Source organism: Panthera leo, chromosome B2 (genome assembly GCF_018350215.1).
Source record: "Panthera leo isolate Ple1 chromosome B2, P.leo_Ple1_pat1.1, whole genome shotgun sequence".
Classification (NCBI taxonomy): domain Eukaryota; kingdom Metazoa; phylum Chordata; class Mammalia; order Carnivora; family Felidae; genus Panthera; species Panthera leo.
The window spans coordinates 36,063,065-36,077,087 of NC_056683.1; the positions used below are offsets into that span (position 1 = coordinate 36,063,065).

Consider the following 14,023-nt stretch of genomic DNA (forward strand, 5'->3'; position numbering starts at 1 on the left):
GCTTTGGCGGCGGCTCCCCCGGGCGAGACCATTGTGACTCCTTAGGAGGGGTGTGTGAGGAGGGGAGGGGGCGGAGCGGCCATTGTCCGGTCAGCGCAGCCTTCGGGGGAGGGGAGCGTGACGGAGCGAGCGAGGCCCGGGGCTTCACAGCCGCCGCTGCTACGCCAGAGCCGGCGGGGGCCTCAGGTCCTTCCCAGCGCCGCCGCGCGGGACATCGCTCTGGCTGCGAGCGGCGGTGGGAGCTGCCGAGGGCGCCGGGTCTTCCCTCCTCCCCCGCGGTCCTCGGTTCACCCGCACGCCCCTCCTCCTCAGCTACCCTCCCTCTCCGCGCCTCCCCCGGCCCCCCCATCTCTGCAGGCCGAGTGGTGCGGCCCGCCTCCAGCTGACCGGCCTGGAATCCCGGCTCGGAGCCTCGGACTCGCGCCCGCCCGCGCGCCCGCTCCCTCCCCCTCCCCCCGCCCCGAGCCCCCCCGACGCCGCCGCCGTAGTCGCCGCCGCCTCCTTCAAGCGGGGCCCAGGCCCAGCCGCCGCCACCGCTGCCGCCGCCGAGCTCCGCCGCCGCCGAGCACCATGGGAGACGCCGGGAGCGAGCGCAGCAAAGCGCCCAGCCTGCCGCCTCGCTGTCCCTGCGGCTTCTGGGGGTAAGTGCCCGGCCGGGTGGGGGTGGGGGCGGGGGCTGGGGGCGCTGGCGCGGGGGCTGCCCGGGCAGGCCTCGGGGCCGGGGGTGGCCGGAACCCTGGGGGCTGGGCCCTAGCCGGGCCTACCGGGAGGGGGCAGGGGCCGAGTCTCGGGGAGGGGCGCTGGGTGGGGAGCTGGAGGTGGGCAGAGAAGGCCCTGGCCCGGGTGCACTGCCACCCTCTGGGACTCTCCTGCCAGAGGTTTGGGCCAACAGGGGCCGCCCGGGCCACTGGTGAGGGGGGGCAGGGCAGCGGAGAGGGATGAGGGGGCGGTGTTGGCACCTCCGGGTGAAGCTGGGGTGCCCCTTCCCTTGGCATGTGGAGGCCAGCCCTCCCTCCCTGCCTTGGTATGAGTTGGTGCCCAGGCACCAGGAGGGTATTTCCTCTGACTTTTTCACCTCCCCCTCCCTCCTTGTCCCCCAGAGACTTGCATCATCACTTCCTAAATTATATCCCAGTGCCCTATTTGCTTTTAGGAAGCTGTTCACACATCACCCATCTTTAAAAATCGAGCCCAGAGCCGAGTCTAGGGTAAAGTTATAAGAATATGGAGGTCTCCCCTTTATTTAAAACACATTTCAGGAGTTCTGTAAAATTTCCTTGTCCAAAAAATAAAAAACAAAAACCCAAAACACCCAACTCAAGTCAACCTGGCTTGGGAACGTGAGAGCCAGTTTGCTCAGTTGGCTCAAATTCATCTCTCTCCATTTTTTTTTTTTTTTTAATGATAAAAATATTTACATTGGCCAGCCTGCGTTATTACTTGACCATCCTGTTAGGGTGAAAAACTGTGAGGTGGGAAATTAACTTTTTCACCTACAGTTACATTTTAAATTCTCCTTGTTAACACTTGGAGTTTTATGGATTACCATCCCTCTTACCTAACAGGTGCCTCCATCCTACCTTATGACTCTTATTGTAGGGGAATTGGGAGACTTTGAAGGACTTTTGTGATTGATCCCTTTTTCCTCTGTTTTCCAAAGACCTAGTATATTTCATAGTGTATAGAGGCAGTAAGGAAATGATTATTTCTGGTGAGAACATTTTGGAAAGATGTATTTAAGTATTTTATTTTTGCTATCCCCCAGATGTTAGGAATGGTTGAAGTACAGGTTAAGTCTGGGATTTTTGGGAGTGAAGAGAAAGAAAGTGGATCTTAATGTAGATTTCTGTGGAATTTGTCAAATTGAAAGGTCGTGACAGAAATAGGTTCTCATTTTGTCCTCTTTTCTGCCTTTTCTTAAAAAAATACCTGGTGGAAAGATGTTAGTCAAAAATAAGTTATGGTATTAGCAAAAGTTTTGAAGATGTGAAAATATTTTAGGTTTTATAGTCTTCCTAATAATTGGGTTGTCTGCTAAGTGCTTTCCTGGACAATCTAATTCCCACAGAATCTTAGGAGGTACAACCATTATCCCACTATAGATGAGGAAATTGAGGCTTTGAGAGGTGGATAACTTGCCCCTGGTAAGCAGTGAGTGTAGGGTGGAGCTGGTGAGCTCGTCAGAGTGCTTAGTACCATCACGTTTATGACATCAATCTGCTGCCCTGGAAAAATCTGGTGTCACAAGCCTCTGATTGTAACTCATAAGAAGACATGTGGCTCAAAGAAAGTAGCTGCCAATGGCAGCTAATGCCCAGGATGTATCAGAGAGAGGCTTGTTTCCTGGCAACAAGTTTGTCCTTGGGACCATTATCTTGAGCAGAACCCTTATCGAAAGACTTATGTCAAGACATAGAAACTAAGGAAATGGAATAGCCTTTTACTTTTAGGCTGCAGAGTTCTGAATAATGCCAAGAAAGTTTGATAGTTGCAGGGAGGATTAGTGAAACTGGTATCATACTTGACCTATAAGCAATCAGTCCTGCTTTTTTGATACTTTCAATCTGGCCCTTTTTAATGAACTGCAGTTTGCCTGATAGGAGTTGTGAGCACAAAACTAATATTTTTATGTTGAAAAGTGTTCTTTTTAGTGTGTAATGTTTTAACCTTTTCTAAAGGAGTTTGTAGGTACCTGTGTAGTTTGCATTCTATACCAAAGTGTAATGATATTGCTGCAGAGTTTTATCATGACTGACTCCGAACCGAACATGTGTTTCTTACTGTATGGGCCACATTCATACTATGTTCATTAAGTAACCTTGAATATATTCAACGAATAATTGAGTGTCTCTGGTATAATGGTGGACAAGGGGGCACTGGCCCCGTCTTCTGGGAGCAGAAGTAAAGTGTCAGAATATAAGTATGTTAGGACTGGTACAGGGTGTAATGGCAGGGGCGCTTACCTAGTTGAGGTGGGGGTAGAGGAAGGTAGCCTGGAGTAAGTGACACCGGCCTAGGCCTGCAGGAAGGGTAGGGGAGAATGGAATTAGAAGAGTTTCTTTCAGGTGGAGGGGATAGCATGGGTGAAGTCCTGGATGGGAGAGAAAGCACCCCACATTTGAGGAACTTAAAAGTTCACTGGAGTTGACTGGTAGATTGTGAAGGGCAATTTGCTAGAGATGAGGGTGAGATGGTGAGAGCAGTTGGTGATGTAGGGCTCTGTAGGTAATGCCTAGGTCTTTGGACTTTTATCTTGAGTTCACTCAGGAACTGTTGAAGAACTTTGAACACGTAGTGACGTGATTTTCTTTAACGTGAAAGATCGGATGATGCTGAGGGGGTCTGGGTGTGTGTGTATAGGAGTGTGGTGTTTTTATGTTCGTGGGGTATTACTAGAGGTACAGAAGTCTTATCAGGAGGAGTAATCCAGACCAGGGATGATTGGGGCCTGCACCCGTGTGGTAGCTAGACAGAATGGAGAAAAGTAGAAAGCTGTGAGAGCCATTCAGTAGGTATCTTGTGCCTTTTTCTTTCATGAAAATGAAGGTGAGTGTGTTACCTGAAAACTTCAGTCAGCATTGCATTCTGTGGAAGCCATAGGTCTGTGAAGTCAGCTAGCCACAGCCCTTTGCAGAGGAGCCTCTTAGCAGAATGTTCTGGCACCAGTAGACTAAAGGCAGTTCCTTTAAGATTGCTCTTTAGTTACTTAGGCTGCCAGACTTGCTGCCTGGCATTGTCCAGTCAGGACACCAGTCAGTGGGGCTTGCTTAAACAAGAGAGCTGTGAGGTCTTTTTTGTGGGAATGCAACAGTTAGAAAGTAGAATGACAAGAGGAGCACACAATGCAAATGTGTGAGTATTTGGAATAAGGAAAAGTTTCTACTTCTCTCCCTCTTGGTTTATGTTGTTTAATCGTGGGCATGGAATTAAAGTTACTGTTCTACAGAGAGACCATCTCTCCACTGGGAAACTTTGCTACCTTGGAAATTGTTGAAGATTTACCTCTTTCCAAAAGTTGAAAATTGTGTGGTGTGTACAATGTTTTTAGAGTTAATGATCATAAACCGTTTTTTCCCCTGAGGTATGTACTTAAAACTTTTAGTGAAATATGAGTATTTTCATGGCTAATTTTTAGGCATTCCGTAGTCCTGCGAAAAACATACTAGTTTGTAATAATCAAACCTGAAATGAAATAGTATTTTAAAATAATAAAAATATTATTTTAGAAATAGTATTTTAGAAATATATACATACACAAAAGCACTTTTAAATGATATGGGTATAACTGTTACTAGTTGAAGTTGCATTTTAAGTTGTTTAGACGTTTAAAATGTACTGAAACGCGTAGATTCTTTACAGGCACTTTCAAACGGTGTTGAAAGAACAGACTTAGAAATATTCTAAAAAAGAGAGGAAGAAGAGGGGTGCCTGGGTGGCTCTGTAGTGCCCAACTCTTGATTTCATCTCAGGTCATGATCTCGCGGTTTGTGGGATTGAGCCCTGAGTCAGGCTTTGTGCTGACAGTGAGGAGCCTGCGTGGGATTCTCCCTCTCTCTCTCCCTCTCCCTCTCCCTCTCCCTCTGCCCCCACCCTGCTGACTCTCTCTCCCTCAAAATAAACAAAATAAACTTTAAAAAAAGAGAGAGGGAGAAGACTTAAGACACTAATGTACTGACTATATTATAGGATAAGAAAAAAAGATAGGTAGAAAAAATGGACTTTTTTCAAATTTTACTTACTAAGTATAAAAATCAAGTACTGATATTTTGCTTTTACAATTGGAGACAATCTGTTGTAATATTATGGAAACTTTGGGAACTACTATTTCTTTCATAAATTAGTTTAAAGTATAGTTGACAAATGTTCAGTCTTGTTCTTTGGGAATAATGGAACATTAAATGTGGGTTTTAGGGGCACCTGGGTAGCTCAGTCGGTTGAACATCCGACTTCAGCTCAGGTCATGATCTCGTGGTCTGTGAGTTCAAGCCCCGTGTTGGGCTCTGTGCTGACAGCTCAGAGCCTGGAGTCTGCTTCGGATTCTGTGTCTTTGTCTCTCTCTGCCCCTCCCCCGCTCATTCTCTCTCTCTCTCTCTCTCTCTCTCTCTCTCTCTCTCTCTCTCTGTCCAAAATAAATAAACATTAAAAAAAAATAAATTTGAGTTTTATTTGGTAAACTATTCATTGTTTTTGATTAAAAAATAAGCTCTTCTTAACGAACCATGTCATAAAATAAATGTTACATGGATGAATTTTCTTTAGGGAAATAGATTTTATTAGGATTTTATTTTTGTGATCTGTTGAAGTATTTTATTTCACCAACTAGATTTGCTAGATAATAATGTATTTTAAATAAAGATGGGGTTAGGCAGAGATGAAGAGTAATCTCACAAACTATATTCCATTTCTGAAGAGGTTACTAGTAGAAAGTTGATAGAACATCAAAGATGATTTGTTCTATTTCATTTCACTTTTGGGAATAACAAGGTGTTGACTAGTTAGTTTAATAAAATCTATCTCTTTCTCCCCCCACCCCCCCCATCCCAGGCTGAGGAATTGATGTAGAACCCTGTTTCTGTCACTTTGTGAGTCATCTGGCTAGTGTGCCTGGTTCTGAACAGTGTGTGGCCCTTGGTTCTTCAGTCTCAGTCTCCCAATTTAGAACATGTTGCCACGCTTCAACCAGCTTAACCTGGGCTTTCAAGTTCATGTGAACACAGCATGAATTACTAGTTAATCAGTAGAATGATTATTTCAGTGATGTCACTAATTATCCCTCGATTATAAAATTCCCTTAAACGTTACCTTAAAAACAAAACAGCTCATTTGTGCAGTTTTACTTTGTGTCTTTCAGTATTATGTGCACCTGAAGATGCAGTGTGATGTAATGAAGTATTCACTGTGCATTTGTCTACTTGCCCCATTTTCCTGATTATATTTGGGTATTCAGAAAACATGAAATTGTCCCTTTGACTTGATGGAACACAGGGAGTTTATTTATTTTTTTGTTAAGGAAAACATGGTCTTTGTTTACTTTGGTTTGAAGCAATAGCTTTTTAAAGTTAGATTCAATTAACATATAGGACATACTGCTCTTTTGGTATCATCCTCTTCTCCCATTCACCCTCCTCCTCCTAAAAAGGAGAATCCAGTAGTTTAAGTTGTACTGAAAAGTTTTCACTAAAATTCTTCTTAGTCCTTAATAGTATTAAAGTTAACATTAATTTTCACAGACTAACCTTTTCCTAGGTAGAAAAATCAGAAGGCTAAGGATCTTTTGAAATGAATAAAATCTTTTTTTTTTTTTTAATTTTTGTTAATTTATTTTGGGGAAGGGAGAGGCAGAGAGAGAGAGAATCCCAAGCAGGCTCTGCGCTATCGGCATGGAGCCCAGTGTGGGGTTCGATCTCACAAACTGTGAGATCATGACCTGTGCTGAAATCAAGAGTTGGATGCTCAACCGACGGAGCCACCCAGGTGCCCCTGAGTAAAGTCCTTAAAAAAAAACACCCAAGCATATTTAGTATTTACTGAGAGCAGAGTACTAAGACAGTGAGAACTAACAGGATTTGGATTTTTTTAAAATCTTGTTTTTTTTAATGTTTATTTTTGAGGGAGAGAGAAACAGAGCATGAGCAGGGGAGGGGCAGACAGAGGGGGAGACACAGAATCTGAAGCAGGCTCTAGGCTCTGAGCTGTCAGCACAGAGCCCTGACGTGGGGCTCGAACTCATGAACCATGAGATCATGACCTGAGCTGAAGTCCAAGTCCTAACCAACTGAGCCACCTGGGCACTCCTATGATTTGGATTTTTATTAGATCCTAAAAAGGTTGTGTGCAAACTGAAGGAAAGTTTTGGAATCCTACAGTAATCATAGATAAAGATTGACGTTAAAAATTCCTTTTTTTTTTTTTTTTTTTTTTTTTTAAGAAAGGTAAAGTTTGGTATCTCAACAATGCCACATGTAGGAAGTGACTGGTCACACTCCAACACTTGTATAATTTTAATGAGGCACTTGAAAAATCTTCCAGATTCAGGCTTGTTGGGTAGTGTCAGGCTTGTGGGACTTGTGTGAATGGTTGGTGAAAGAGGGACTTCAGTCCAACTGGGTGGATGACACTAATGTCACTCAGTTCTGCTAGGGGCTTTGAGAAACAGGCTGATCTTGCTCTGGGCTGGGTCTCCACATAAGATTATGCTGCTGAATGAGATATTTTAGATATAAAGAAGAAATTTTCTGTATGTGTTAAATGAAGAAGAGAGGTTAAACAGCTTCATTTGAAGTTTTAAAAACCAGAATCTGAGAACAACTTCTAGAATTGTGCTGTGCAATACGGTAGCTACTAGTTACATACAGCAATTTAAATTCATACTAATTAAAATTAAATAAAATTTCGGTTCTTCAGTTGCAGTAGCTACTTTTTAAGTAGCATTTAACTAGCTCAGTAGCTAGTGGCTACCCTATTGGGGAACACATATATAGAACACTTCAAACTCCCAGAAAGTTCTTTTGGACAGTGCTCATCTAGAACATTGACCTGACAGCCAGCCAGGATTTTCAAGCCTATTTGTTTTTCCTCCTCAGTTTTGTTGAGCTATAATTGACATTCAAGCTTATTTTGTGAGTTCTCCAGACCCCTGTTTTCTTGTCTTCTGAAAATGAGGGACTTGTCTAATTTAGCTCTAAGTTGCTTTCCAGCTCTAACATTTTATTTTCATTGGGGGAAGCAATGCTATTGTTAATTCAGATTACTGGGAAGTGCTCCTTTGCTCAGTTTTGGGAATTAAAATGTCAGTACAAGTTAGTCCATAATTTGAACATTTTTTTTTTCATGTTAGCTTTTGAGTCAATCATCTTTGCTCTTTTCTTAGCACTATTAAACTGGGAACCTCAGAGACCCATACAGGGAGGTGTTGGGGTAATAGAGAATCGATTTTTTTTTTTCTTTTTAGTGAGAGACTTTTTGAAGGTATTCACCTTGGACTCTGACTTTTGTGGAGGAATATTTATTTTTACAAATGTAAATCTCATACGGCAGTTTTTGAAATGTGATTGGGAATAAGTGCATTGGATTTTCTGGTAAATTCAAGTTCCCACGTACAGAAAAACTTGGAATGTATTGGAATATCCAGCAGCATTGGGCAAAACCAGGCTAAGGGAATGGTACAAGATAAATGAAAATGCCTTGTCATCCTTGAGGCCAGGGGACAGAATTGCAAGCAGTGCCGGACATCTGAAGTTGTGGCTGCAGTTGTTAACCAGAGGAAGGAAGAATACAGTAGGAAGAAGGTACAGTACTGGCTACTGATTGCATCAATTCCTTCAACTGTACCAGATGTCCTGTATCATAGGCAGGTGTGATTAAGGCAGAAAAATATCCTGGGAGAGGTCATTAATGGAGTTTGCTATCACCCTGGCTGTGGGTGATTGGTGGGTGAGGGGGATAGGAGCAGACCATGCCATAGCATTTTGTGTTTCTAATTTGTGGACAGGCTCTAGTTAGCTGCATTGCTGCCTCATTAGTGACCTGGCAAAGAGTGAGGTTGGTGATGCACTTGGGACCTTTGGGGGGAGTGCCTTTTCTCATTTCTTTCTGTTCAAGTGGAATGGTGTGGAGTAACAGTTGTTGATGTCTTACCTATTTCTTGGACTCTTACACATTGGTAAGTTGAAGTGCCTTTATATAAAATAATCACTCTCAGCCATACTTCTTGGAAGGAGAAGTATTCTGACCATTCAAAAGTATCACAAATATTCTTTCTGCAGTCAGGTTCTTATGCCAGGCATTTGATTTTCTCTCGCATGCTTATGTTGGTAGAATTTCCGAACATAGTGTGAAGTTTCTGTAGCTTATAGTACCTAGCTGGAAGAGTGGGGGCAGGAATTTGGAGAACACAGTGGGGGTGGAGGGCTTTGCTGAGCATATTTGTGCTTTCAAAGTCCGCCTATTTCATTCAGGTCATTGTTTTTTTAATTTTCAGCCATTTCTACGGTGTCATATATGAATAGATGTGCTGGCAAGTTATAGCCTGAAAGAATTTTTTTTAATGTAATGAGTGAGATACAAAGTGGGTTGAATAATACAGTCATTCTTAAACTGGTCAGAAGTATATTAACTGGCAAAAAATAATAAAAAACAAACTGGAGGTGGGAGAAGGTGTGGTATATTTCATTTTTAAAAAATTAATGTTTTTTAATTTATTTTTGAGAAAGAAAGATGGAGAGCAAGCAGGGGACAGGGAGGGAGGGAGACAGCATCCCAAGCAGGCTCTGCACTGTCAGTGCAGAGCCCAACGTGGGGCTTGAACCCACAAACGAAGAGATCATGACCCCGAGCCGAAGTCAGATGCTTAACTGACTGAGCCACCCAGGAGCCCCAGGTGTGGTATATTTCAGCGTGAACTGTTTCTAGTTTTGTTATTTCTAGGTTTCTGTCCTTGGGGAGGCATGGATGGTATTATTTTTCTTCTTCAGATGCCACTGAAATCCAGAAAACCAGGTTTTTCAAGTCTTTGTGTGTTTGCATATGAAACTTTGCGCGTGTATATAAAATCTTCATAGTTTATGACTTTACATAGTTTTATGTAGTTTGTCTTTTGAAATAATACAAAGCCGTGCTACTCACCTTTAAAAATAAAGGAATGTTCTTGATGTTGATCCACAGAAATGTTTGGTTAGGGGAACTTTTGTTGATTGGGGGGATGTGTTCATGTAATCTTTGAGGCCTATATTCCTTGTTTCTGTGGGTAAGTCACTATTAATTGGCTCTCCCTGTCTCCATGTCACCCCTCTTCTCCACCCCCCCACTGCCAGTGAGAGGTGCTCAAACCATGTATTTTTTTTTTTTTTTTGGGGTAAGGCTAATATTTTTCTTCAGTGCATATTGGGTGGGATCTAATCAAGAAACTGTTGCTGTGATTTAAATGATAAAAATACAGTCTCGAATGAAAGTATGGAGATTGGATGGTATATATGTGAGTCTCTTTAGGCGTTTATGATCTCAGTGTCAGTATGGATTAGTTTAGAAAATGATAACCATGTACAGTCTGCTCAGTGGAAGTATATGTCCCTACAGACTGCATTCTCTCACCCTTGGTTTTCAACTATTTAGTGATTTGGTATTCTGATCTTAGTGGAAAGTCCCCTGGGTTTACCTGAATAGTTTTCATTACTTACATGGTATGTTGTTTCGGTTGGAGCTAGGGACTAGGAAGAATGGACTGTGTTTGTTTTGTTTTTAAAAGTCACTGGATAGATATGTATCACAATAGATTTGGGGCTGAGTTGGAGCAGGAAGGACACAGAAGGTGGTTAAGAGGAAGACTGCAATGTGAGGGGGATGATGATGGGGGAATGTGAATGGAAGTGGAGTGGTGGTCATTAGGAATGAAGATGTTCTGTGGTCACTATTTTCTACTCAAAATATGAGAGGTGGTCGCATCTGTAAAAGCTAGAGAAACTAATGTGAACAGGTGGTGGGTAGGATTAAAGAAAACATTCTGTCTTCCCTTGAAGTGCAGGGTGTGAGTCCCCTGGGGTCTTGCAGGGAAGTTAAAGATCAGAGGGTAAGAGCTGTGGTGCAAATTCCGGGCTAAAGTTTAGTGGAAACGGCAGCAGCTTTTGGCAAATTGGTGTTCCGTCTGTTAGAACCTCATGGGCTCTTTCTTTTTTTAAGCTTAAAGACACCTTTTCAGTCTGTTAAAGGATAGTGCTTCATGGTATCTCTTTGCAGCAGGCCATGGAGATTCCATCTACCTTCTCCATTCCTTTACTGGTATTGTCACAACCAACTCCATTCCTTGAGACTGATTGTTCTTCTCCCTTCTCAATCCCCAAGCCTGATGGAGAGTTCAGCAAAGTCTCACCCATCTTTACTTGCTGTTCACTAGCTTTACTTGCTGTTCTTGGAAAAACAACTCTCATTAAGCCTTTCTCTTTAAAAAGATTTTGCAGCTAGTACTTATGGGGGAGGTTACATTAAATGTTAAAGAATTTACTAGTAGTGCTGCCTGGGGAATAAGACCCTTCTCATTTGCTGAATGGCTAATGAAATGTACTCTCTTATCCAATCCAGGCTCTTCCAAGGGCATGCTGATCTATTATCTCCAGAAAACCAACTGAGTTCAGCTAGGCATGGGCTTTGGAATTAGAATCCTGAGTTTAAAACCTGACTTTGAAACTTTCTGCTTGACTTTGGGTAGTTTGCCTCTCTGCCTTTTTAACTTAAAAAAAACAAAACAAAACAACAAACAAACAGACTACCTTAGAGTTGCTTTGAGGTTTAGTGAGCTCTAATGCCTGTCAAGCCCTTGGCACAGTGCCTGACTGTGGTAATTACATTTATTAAAGGCTAACTTCCCAGCCTTGAATGAAGGAACATTGGTGGTAGATTAGTAGAGGCAGAACTATCTTACTTAACTGAGCATTTGCATTAATGGCAGGCTCCAGATCAGTGTTACCTAGTTAGTTGATGAGGTTTCTGACCAGCCTTTGGCCAGTTTGGCTATTTTCCAAGGCCAATCTCTTGTTCAGTAAGCATTTGTTGAGTGCTCTTATTGTGGGTCTAGAGGCATGATATACTCTGCTCTGGCTTCTGCCCTAAAAAAGCTCATAGTCTAGAAGGGGATGCAGACCGATAAACTGACCAAATACCATGAGGAAAGTGCTTTGGGGGATCATCACAAAGTGATGTGAGCATTGACAGGGTGTCCTGTTGAGACTGGGAGTGGAGGATGGCCAGGAGGGCTTCTCTGAGGAGATGGTGCTTAAGCTGGGTATAAAATGCTGGAGGAACAGCTTGTGCAAAGGCAGAGAAAAGTGAGAAAGCATGCAGAATTGAGAGAATTGTAGATACAGCTCGGTATTTTAGCTGCAGTATATGTGAAGCTGAGGAGATAAGCAGGAGCCAGTTATGAACATTCTTGATTGTCATGCAGTTGAGTTTAGATTTTATCCTGGAAGCATTTGGGACCATTTAAGGATTTTAAGGGTGATGACATGGTATTTATGTTTCAGAAAATAACTGGCAGCAGTGTGGAGAATTGGAGGGCATAAGCATTGAAGCAGAGTCCAGTTAAAGCATTTAAACCTTTTTGGGCCATGGATCCTTTTTTATAATTTGATGGAGACCATGGATCTCTTCTCAGAATAATACATAAAATAAAACACCTGTGATTATGAAGGAACCCAATTAGATCTAAACGCACTTCTATCCACAGACTGTGGGGTCTGTGGACCCAAGATAAAGCAACTGAGTGAATGCTGTAGTAGGAGAGCTAAGAATGAATCTAGGCTGAAACCTGAGTATTTTAGTCCATTCAGGGGATTATAACAAAATACCACAGACTGGGTGGCTGATAAACAATAAAAATTTATTTCTCATAGTTCTGGAGGCTGGAAGACCAAGATCAAAGCACTGGCAGATTCTAAGTCTGGGGAGAGTCAGCTTCCTCATTGATGATGCTGTCTTCTCACTGTACTCTTCAGGTAGCAGAAGGGATAAGGATCTCTTCAACCTCTTTTATAAGGGCACTAATCCCATTCATAAGTGCAGCGCCCTCATAAGTCATAGCTCATTTCTCTCTAGCACTAAATGATTTTCCATTATTTGGATGTGCCACAGTTTATTTATTCACCTACTAAAGGACATCTTGATTGCTTCCAAGTTTTGGCCGTTATGAATAAAGCAGCCCTAAACATTCACGTTCAAGCTTTTTTGTGGACATAGTTGTCAGCTTGGTACATACCAAGGAATGTGATGGCTGGATTATGATAAGAGTGTGTTTAGTTTTATAAGAAACTGCCAAACTATTTTCCAAAGTGATTGTACCATTTTGCATTCCCAGCAAGAGCAGTGAATGAGTGTTTCTGTTGCTCCACATGCTTATCCGCATTTGGTGTTGTCAGTGTTTTGCATTTTGGCTTTTTGTTTTGTTTTGTTTTGAGAGTGAGAGAAGAGAAAGCGAGTGTGTCCAGTGGGGAGCCCGATGTGGGGTATGATCTCACCACCGAGATCATGACCCGAGCCGAAACCAAGAGTCGAATGCTTAACTGATTGAGCCACCTAGGTGCTCCAAATTTTGGCCATTCTAATAGATGTGTAGTGGTATCTTATTTTAATTTGCAATTCCCTTGTAATAAGTGAGGTTGAATATTGAGGTGTTTATTTGCCATCTGTACATCTTCTTTGGTGAGGTATCTGTTCAGGTCTTGGTGAGATATCTGTTTAGGTCTTCTGCCTGTTTTTTCATTGGGTTTGTTTTCTCATTGTGTTTTAAGAGTTCTTTGTGCATATTGGATGCAGTCCTCTGATTATCAGGTACCTCTTTTGGAAAATTTTTCTCCCGGTTGTATTCTCATTTTCTTAAGTTTGGTGATTTTTATGTATAGCTTGATGATTGTTTTCATATGTATACAAGTATATAACCACCACCTACTCAAATTGACAAATAGTACATTTCCAATATCCCAGCAGGAGTCTCCTTGTTCCCTACCTCAGGTGATTCCCCCAACCTTATCTGACCTTTGTCACTATAGGTTAGTTTTGCCTGTTTTTGAATTTTATGTAATGGGAATATATAGTATTTCTCTTTTATGTATGACTTTTTCCCTCTCGGCGTTATGACTATGAGGTTCATCTACATTTGTGTAGAGAGGTAATGATTTTTCATTGGTTTGTGGTATTCCATTATATGATAGCATAATTTACCCATTCCACTTTTTGGAGCCTTTTCGTTTGGGGGTATTATTAATAATGTGGCTGTGAACGTTTTTGCATGTGCCTTTTGGTGGACATAAGCACTCATTTCTCTTTGGGTATATACCCAGCAGAAGAATTTTTGGATTATAAAGTGTATGTATATGTGTTTAGATTTAGTAGATATCGCTAGTTTTCTAAAGTATTTATCAATTTACACTCCCACCACCAGTATATAAGACTTCTGGTTATTCCACATGTTCCTTAGTACTTGATACTGACTGTGTCTTTTCATTTTAGTTGTGTGTAGGGTTATTACATTATGGTT

General features: G+C 42.3%; 1 protein-coding gene across 2 annotated transcripts in view; it reads left to right on the plus strand.

The window, feature by feature from the left end:
- The first annotated feature begins 483 nt into the window (after window positions 1-483).
- ZFAND3 (zinc finger AN1-type containing 3) overlaps window positions 484-14,023 on the plus strand; it is a 321,058-nt gene continuing 307,518 nt past the window's right edge. For both annotated transcript variants that reach the window (XM_042938620.1, XM_042938621.1), the window contains exon 1: window positions 484-641. In XM_042938620.1, the coding sequence (XP_042794554.1) occupies window positions 571-641 (71 nt within the window). In that variant the 5' untranslated portion in view covers window positions 484-570. The remainder of the gene's footprint in view (window positions 642-14,023) is intronic.